Below are 8,850 nucleotides of genomic sequence, written 5' to 3' on the forward strand. Positions count from 1 at the left end.
AACGAGATTTTAGGTCAGGCCCGACGACCTCGTTGAATCCGAGTTCCACTGTGGTACCAAGCCCGAGGGGATGGGAAACATGCTCGCCATCAATACTTTGAAACACAAGTACAGTGAAATACAAGAACACAGTGTATCATACACATGTATTCTTTTATACATGATCATCAAAACAAAAACATAACTATAATAATATTAATAGCACTGCCCCTTGCAACACTCGTCTACCACCTTCCTTTTATGCTTACTTTTTTTTCACATTCTTCCTTCCTTCCAACTCTCCTTACATATTACATGTCATATTTCTTTCATTTCATAGCCCTCCTTTGACAGATCCACAAACACCGCAGAACAAACAACAGAAACAAACGCTTTCTTTCAGACTGACTGGCTCAACTCACGGCACATAACAAAATAAAACCAGCAAATGAAAACCCATTTGCCGCTCCAAAATTCAACAATTCAAATACACTTCAGCAACGGATCAAACACATGCAATGTACTCAGGAGTCTATTTTTCCCCCCACTCACATCCTTTATACAATTCACCAGTCAATAGCTACTTATTTTTCCCACTCACATTCTTAATAATTCTTTATGCACTTCACCTCTGTCAATAGCCATTTTTCATTTATCTTCCCCCACTCACATCCTTTAAATACGCAATTCACCCCTGTCAATAGCCATTTTTCATTTATTTTTTCCCACTCACATTCTTTATATAATTCATCTCTGTCAAAAGCCATTTATTTTTTTCCCACTCACATTCTTTATGCAATTCACCTGTCAATAGCTATTTATTTTCCCCCCCACTCACATCCTTTAAATATGCAATTCACCTCCGTCAATAGCTAGAAGGAGGAGGGGTGACATTTCCATTTCTATGGTTAATAAATTAAAGAAAGGTAACATCAAGGCATCTCTTGACTCGGTTGATAATACATGTAATTCTTGCTACAACTCTTCTTTAACAGTTTCCTCATTCTTATCCTCATCTGTTTCTTCTTCCTCACCAAGACTGTCATCTCCATCTTCTGCAAATAATATAATAGAGCGAGGCATTAACATCAAATGGCAAAAGAAATATTCCAAGGAAAAAAACTATAAATATTAAAACAAAACCAATCAACAACAACAAAAAAAAACCAAAAAAAAAAAAAAAAAAGCTCCTATCATAAAACAGCACCACTTCACACAGAAACAGCATGAGTAGATGATCATCAGTAACTTATTGAACAGCTTTGCAGAGGAAAAAAAGAAAAGATAACCAAATCAAAGCCCCTGTTGTGCTGACCAAAGTGAGGACGCACAAAAAAAACAAACAAAACAAAAACATGACAAACAAAACAACAACATGGCAAACAACAAACTGATTTCAAAACCAATAGTTTATACATAGGTACATAGTCATTGTGCACATGAAGTGACAGGGAATAAACTCATTGTGAAGGAACATTTGCCAGTCAAATAAGACAAATAGCAGAGTAATTAAAACAAATAACTTGTATTTGCATGTAAAAGATAAATTACATTAATACTAATAGTAATACTCAAATCCATGTAAAATGAGTATATAAAAAGCATTAATGTGGGGAAAAGAAACCACAAGGACAACTATCACATCAAAATGTTCTTCTTGAAACTAAATCAACTCAAAAGCTTGTTGTGGTTGGAAAGCGCCATTGTTAGGTCCTACTTCTTCATTTTCCCCTCAGTTGTTTCTGTCTGTCTGTCTGTTTTTTCCAGCACTAAATGACCATTATTGTGTCTACGTGCTTCTCTTTACTCAAACAAACAAATCAGCAGCTTGTTGCAAAACCCTAACACCCTGGGCCTGGAGTGGCACTAACTTTCAGTCATGACCTGCTTCTAAAGTGTTATGGAAATGTTTTGCATTCTGGATTCAACATTAGCATGTATACGAAAAAGAATTAATATCTCTCTCTCTCTGTGTAAAAGCAGACAGACAGTTTATTATGAGGTTTCCAGACTTGGAAAGTTTATGTTTTCTTCAAATCTAAAACAGACATCCCCTCCCCCAAATAAGCCACTGCAAGAAATGGTGGCTTCAAATGTATATGCATGCACCCAGAGAAAAAAACCTCATAGTGAGTCTCAAAGGCCTCCAACACTGTGGGCCTTCACCCCCCACCATAATACAATTTAATGCTCCAGGGTAAAAATGGCTATTACCCTATGACGACGGAAGGATTAACAATTTCTTAAAGTCATAATAAATGCTACAAATTTTCAACACTGTAATAAATAAAATAGACCTGAAACTTCCTCACTGTACGCAAATATCTATCTGGGCATATAAACACCACTACCATTTACCACAGTATCTGCATTATCATTGAGCTGGAGCACACAACATGTGGCAAATCAAGTCATGGAAATAAGTACCTTCAAAATCCCCATAACCTGGTGTAAAATGACCCATCCCCCCCCCCCCCCCAAACAAACAACGAAACAAACAAACCAACAACTTCAAAACAAAACCAATTTCAAATCGCACACATAGAAAAGGAGCAGCACTTCTACACTGTACTTTAACACACAAAGGTTTTTAAAAAAACCCACTCCATCAAAGGCAAAACATAGGGTAGGCCACTATATATATACAATTTAAATGCTATTTTACACCAAATAAATATGCGGACAGCCCATTCAAGGACACAAACAGTACATAAGTAAGTGGACACACACTCAAACACGTTGCAGTATATATAAATAAAGTGTATGGTGTATATCTAAAAAATGGTATCACTCATCATTATTGCTAGGGCAGACGGGGGAGGGGGGAGTCTCTGGGAGTCAACTGCGACATGCACACATGATAGCAAAAATCTACAAATTCAGACAAAGCTTATGAGCCAACAGAATGACAGAGGCACAAAAAGTCCTTGTTCTGTTGTAAGCAAAAATAGTACAACTAGTGCACTGCTACCTAAATCACCGTCATCTGTTATCTTTCAGCTTCCATTTCAACGTCCCTACGACAGCTGGTGAGGACATTTGTGAGGCATCGTGGTGAAATCAGGCACTCGTCAAAATATGTAATCAAAGATAACGGCATTTTTATACAATTTTTGTTCTTATGGTTTAACACCTTTTGTATTTATTTAAAAACATATTTCTGTGTGGATTTTACTGAAATACATTGATTAAAGGCATAAAAAATGTAAGCTTTTGGTTTCCAAGGTCTCTCAAACTAAGAAAGTTACCTAACGTTGACAGCCATTTTCTCGCTAATTCTACCTCTGAAATCAGACGCCTCCCACATTCTTCACTCGCATATATAGATTCTATCTCGACTTCTATTAAAGACAGCTGGATTTTTTTTCCGTCTGAAGCAAGACAATAGAATAAATTTAAGATGGTACCAATAACTCCACATTCCCAAAAATTGACGAGCGCCTGATTTCACCACGCTGCCTCACTATTTGTTTCATTCCTCAAATCAACTGCTTGGTGTAGGACTCTGCTATATATGCAATTTTGAAAAGTTATATGACTGAGTCTTGCGTTACACTGAGTAGTTGAAATAGAGGCATCCATAAGAAACTTTTACTCCTACTCTTTGCACACAAGACACTTCATTCCTTAAAAATAGCATCCAATGTACTTTAAAAAAAATTGATTGTGCTTCCGATGATGCTAAGGACATTTTTGAATCGCATCTTAATTACACAACAGAGGAGTAAAAAAAGAAACGGTATGGGTTTAACGGCCCTTTCAACACTAGTAGGTTATTTAAGAGGCGGGACGGGACCTCCAAGTTTAACGTCCACCTCCGAAAGGACTGAAACAGAGGAGTGACTGACCCATCCCACAGACCAGAATGTCGGTGTCAGGAACACGAGGTGAACACAAACACTTTTCCCTGAGACGAACAGAACAGGGGTTGGTGGAGACTTCTATCCATGATTCAGTGTTTCGTCTAAAGACAAAAATCATCTGAGGCTGTTGTACATTTACATCAGGACCTATTGGTTTATGCACATAGATAAAGTCATATAAAAAGGGTATATTTATTGCACTACTCAATAATTCACCACACACACATACACCAAGTAAAAAAAAGTTAATTAAAAAATCAAAAGTTCATTAGTAAAACAATTAAAAGGTATTACAAGTGGTATCATGATTCTGTCACTGGCTTTGTAGCCACTAAAACAGAAAAACAGGGAACATGTTAACTGTTATCTTTCTATGGAAACTGAGCAATTACAGGGCAACTACTGCACACAGCAGGAAATGGTGCCAACACCCTTCAAAAGTACTGTACCATAAGTCCCTTTCACAAACATATAAAAAAAAAGGTTCTTTTTGTCCCAATGGACAACTAAATCAGCTGAAAACATGGTATATATATATATATATATATAAAGAGAAAAAACACAGTACAATCCTTTATCAGCCTGTTCACATTTATATAACCAAAAAAAAAAGGCATTCCTCTTCCTCAACTCACACACATACGTACTTTCTTTCGTTAATTTCCATTTTTTTAAAACCATGGGTTGGTAACAGAAGGACAAAAAGTTGAAGCCAACCATTCATGTTCTGCAAATGGAGACAAACTAAAACTGTAGAAACAGCATTTTGCTGCAGGAAGATCCCTTGGACTCAGAACCAACATGCACAAAAAGCCGATTGTACATGTGTAGGTTCGGAGACTTTGGAAAATGGAAAGTTTCAATACGGTACAAAAAATCCTACCACTACTAGTCAGGAACAACAGGCATTAGCACATGTATATGGTTATTATTCCTCTCGGGTTTTGGTATAAATAAACTACATTACTCAAAACCAACATAAATATGGGAGATCTAAAACCATCATATGCTGGGAAATTGGCAGTAGATCTACTTAGTACATGACTCAAAACTGACTACAATCCTTCACAGATGGGAGACCTTGAACCAGCACATGCTGGGAAATTGGCAGCCATAATGTTCATAAAGTATGTTTATTGCTCACAAGACAACATATAACTTCTCTAGAACGTTTTTATGCAAGTCAGAAAAAAAGCAACTGGTATTAGTACATATGGTTATCATTCCTCTCAGTTTTAGGTATATACACTATGGTACTCAAAACCAACCACAATATAATTCTCCAAAAATGGGAGATCTAGAATCAGCACACGCTGGGAAATTGGCAGCTATAAAAGTATGTTAACTGTGTACATGGCAAAAATGTAACTTCTTTTTAGAACTTTTCAAACATGTACCACACTTGATAAATGACCACAAATAGGGGACGTTGATGGAAATGCAGCTAATACACATCCATCTAATGGAATTTGAGCTGTCAGAGTCAGCATTAAGCTCTTACTCTTACACTCACAGACTCGGTTTATACAAAACAGTGTACACAAAGAAATTCATGACAGGCACAACAAACCAGATCACTATGCCGATACTGATTTATACACACAATTGTAATTCTAGTGTAATGAACAAACTGCTGCAAAAGAATAAAAGGTGTGAAAATTACAGCCAAATATATATACGCATAATTTTACAATTTTGCCTAAAAATCTGTAGCTGCATAAACTTTACAGATATAAAATGGTGGTTTTCTGAACGTTTTGCTCTGATAGTATGGCATGTCCAGAGGAGCTCATTTGGAAAAAAAAACAACCCTGACAGAGCAGATTTAACTCTGAGTAGCAATCCCAATTTCTAAAAGAAATAAAAGTCCAGTCTATTGGTTTTGTTCACACTTTTTGCCAAACGCTGGGAAAAAACTTTGGCTTGTACCAGTGACAGACTTGCACACAGGAAAAGTACAATGAAATGATACAAAATACGTTGGGCTCCAAAAGCGTTGTTTGCATCCATCTTAAACACAAGCGAAAGATGGAAAGTTATTCCAAAATATTTTATTGTAACCATTTCTCATTTAAACTAAATGTACTAAATTATGCATTCATTGTTGTAGCAGTGTAGAAATAGTAAGAATGGTTGGTGGGCCTATACTACCAAAGTTCAATTCCCAAATTCTGTATGTTTATCTGAGCACACTACACAGTATGCCAAAATATTTCAATCTTCATAAGCCGAGATCACTTCTTTCATTCTGTTCAAAACAGACACGTCAGCGTGAATTCGTTGCAAACCAGATGACATGAATAATCATAAGCAACGACAGAGCCAAAGTGGCCAGGAGATTGGATGAGGCAAACCGACAGCTAATCCCATACAGGGCCATTATCAGGAAGTGGCCGGTGACACTTGGAATGTCCTTGAACTTGGTCCAATCAATGTCATTGCGCTTGTTCATGCTTTTCTTGAGCTGTTCAGCGAAGTTGGCTGTCTCCTCAATTCTCTGTGAGGTTTTAATTTTTTCTGAAGAGAAGAAGAGGCTATAGTGGATAGTGGTTCCGGTTCACTTTGAGAATGTTTGAAATAACACACATTTCACCATTATACAGGTCTCTTCAAACAAAAGAGAAGAAGAACAAAAGCTCTGAGCATGCCACAGGCACAGTACGAGCTTAATTTGAATTGCAACATATTTTGGTGATGGAATGAAATCAGAGCTGATTTTTTAAACTTAATATACCCCCGCGTCCTAAAAAAAAAATTAAAAATTTAAATTTAAAAATTCAAACGTCGTCAACACATGAAAATGGAAAATACCATGCAAAAACACAGGTTTGAACAGTCAATCAAAAAAATTATGCTACACATAGAGTGAGGAAAACTAAGAATTAAAAAAAAGAAAGAAAAATACAGCCAAGAAGCAACAATAGCCACTGGCCAGCAAATAGGAGAAAAGGTATTGATAAATATCTCAGTAAAATACTTCTAGGTAGTCTCTTCACTAAATTTGCAGAACTTTGTCAAAAATCTTTGTACTTCTGACAACAACAACAACAACAAAAAGATCCTTTTCAAATTCTGTCACTTTGTTTTCTAAAAAGATTTTGTTGCAGGTTCGCCAATCACTATTTCAAACAAGGCACAGCACTCAAGTAATTCTGTTCAGCAGAAGTGGCAGTTGATTGAAAAATTTCTCCAGACACTGTATGTGATATTGGCCAACACTGTACATGATTTCACTGAAAAGTACAGTTTTCACGATGAACTCCCAAGTTATGATGCTATTGAAAAGGTAACGACCATGCAACTCTCACAAGCAAATTGCCATATAGTTCTATGTAAGCCTGCTTCCGATGAAGCTCGAAAAAAAAGAAAAGGAGAGGTCAGGAACATTTAGCAGGAGCATGCACCATGGTCTCTCGACACAAACTTGGAAGTCTTATGAACACTTAATAGAAATTATGGCTGCCTTGCTAAAAATTGAGATTAATCATTACAATGGCCAAAAAGACAAAGATTGAGAGAGAGAACGAGAGAGAGAGAGAGAGAGTGAGAGAGAGAGAGAGAGAGAGAGAGAGAGAGAGAATAATGCATTGTGATATTGTGGAGCTAAATAGCTAATACATATTGGCAGAGGGTGTGAAGAGCCGGCCTTTCATAGTGGTTATTAATAGTGTATTTTATGTGCTATTAATAGGAACTGGGGTGGTATTGGGGGAAGGGGGGTTAAGAGGCGACGAGCCAAATACGTGATAAACGCACGTCCAAAGGCCTTGTGCGTACTTGGAACCGGTGCCAAGTTCATAAAGTGTAACAGACAACAGCAGAGCCCGTTTTCGACCCACACTTTTCATATTTGAATTTCGTCGTACCCGTTTTCGTCCCATATTATAGATTGGATTACTTGAAGGTTATTGCCTCCCCGATTCCTAAAGGATTTTGCCAGAGAGTCTGCGTACTAGCGTAATTCTAGGCTCTCTGATCTTACGATGCGCGAAAAAAACCCATTGTTTATAATCAACATCAACAGGGAGGTGGAGGTAGGATTTGGTGGTAGATGAAAATTTGCTTTAAAATTTGCCCTGCAAATGTCTCTGATTATCAGTTTCGATAAAAATTCTTGTACTAAAACTTGTTAAAAATCTGTTATAAACCCAAGGCAAAACTTTGCACATTGTTTACAGGCAGTCTGTCGCTCTCTCATGAGTTGATAGGCTGAAAATTCCAGCAAACAGCAGGGATAAAGTATGGTACGTCCCAGAATATCACCACACTCGCACACTAGAGAGAGAGAGAGAGATGGAGAGAGAAAGAGATGGAGAGAGAGAGAGACAGACAGACAGACAGACAGAGGAGGGGTCGTTGTTGTAGGTATCGAAGGGTGATCGGATACATTATGTTGCAAATGTGGGACGAAACCGGGTAAACCGCTAACAACAGTCAAACAGACAGGGCACATGTCGATACAGGCCTGTGTGTGTGTGTGTGTTTGTGAGTGTGTATGTGTGTGTATGTGTGTGTGTGTGTGTGTGTGTGTGTGTGTGTGTGTGTGTGAGAGAGAGAGAGAGAGAGAGAGAGAGAGAGAGAGAGAGAGGGAGAGAAAGAGAGAGAGAGAGAGAGAGTAGATCTATATGTCAGTGTGTTTGTGTGTGAATGTGTGTGCGTGTGTATGTGTCTGAGTGTGTGTGTGTGCATATGTGTTTGAGTGTGTAAGTGTGGGTCTCGGAGTAAACACCGTTGTTTTATCAAAGAGGCCGAGCCTCTTATATAACGTCTTTTTCTGGTTTCTGGTAGGACAGAGCCAAAGGGGTGGGGACATGCGCAAAAACCCCGGACTCCATCGAAGGTCAAGATCATACCCATTTCGTGATTCGACCCCTGGTTGTCCGTATTGCATATCGTAACATCAAAGATCTTCTATTACTAGATCTAGTAGAAAACCTTTCGTAACATGATAGCAACAGACAGAACCATCGGCACGCGCCCGGTGACAAGAAAAACATGGCAGCCACAC

General features: G+C 38.0%; 1 protein-coding gene and 1 long non-coding RNA gene across 4 annotated transcripts in view; one reads left to right on the plus strand and one right to left on the minus strand.

The window, feature by feature from the left end:
- Nucleotides 1–370, plus strand: part of LOC118478404 — a 2,669-nt gene extending 2,299 nt beyond the window's left edge. Inside the window, exon 2 of the long non-coding RNA XR_004859022.1 lies at nucleotides 14–370. This is a non-coding gene — a long non-coding RNA (uncharacterized LOC118478404). The remainder of the gene's footprint in view (nucleotides 1–13) is intronic.
- Nucleotides 1–8,850, minus strand: part of LOC101863128 (cysteine-rich with EGF-like domain protein 2-A) — a 26,595-nt gene that overhangs the window by 1,345 nt on the left and 16,400 nt on the right. The window contains exon 12 of one of the 3 annotated variants that reach the window (XM_005106590.3): nucleotides 924–1,034. The exons of 1 other annotated variant lie outside the window; for it this stretch is intronic. In XM_005106590.3, coding sequence (XP_005106647.1) covers nucleotides 955–1,034 — 80 coding nt within the window. In that variant the 3' untranslated portion in view covers nucleotides 924–954. Of the gene's footprint in view, nucleotides 1–923; nucleotides 1,035–1,369; nucleotides 6,360–8,850 lie in introns of those variants that run through there. One more of the 3 variants, XM_005106589.3, reaches the window with a different exon arrangement.

The sequence above is a fragment of the Aplysia californica genome, unplaced genomic scaffold (assembly GCF_000002075.1).
Source record: "Aplysia californica isolate F4 #8 unplaced genomic scaffold, AplCal3.0 scaffold00545, whole genome shotgun sequence".
Taxonomy (NCBI): Eukaryota; Metazoa; Mollusca; class Gastropoda; order Aplysiida; family Aplysiidae; genus Aplysia; species Aplysia californica.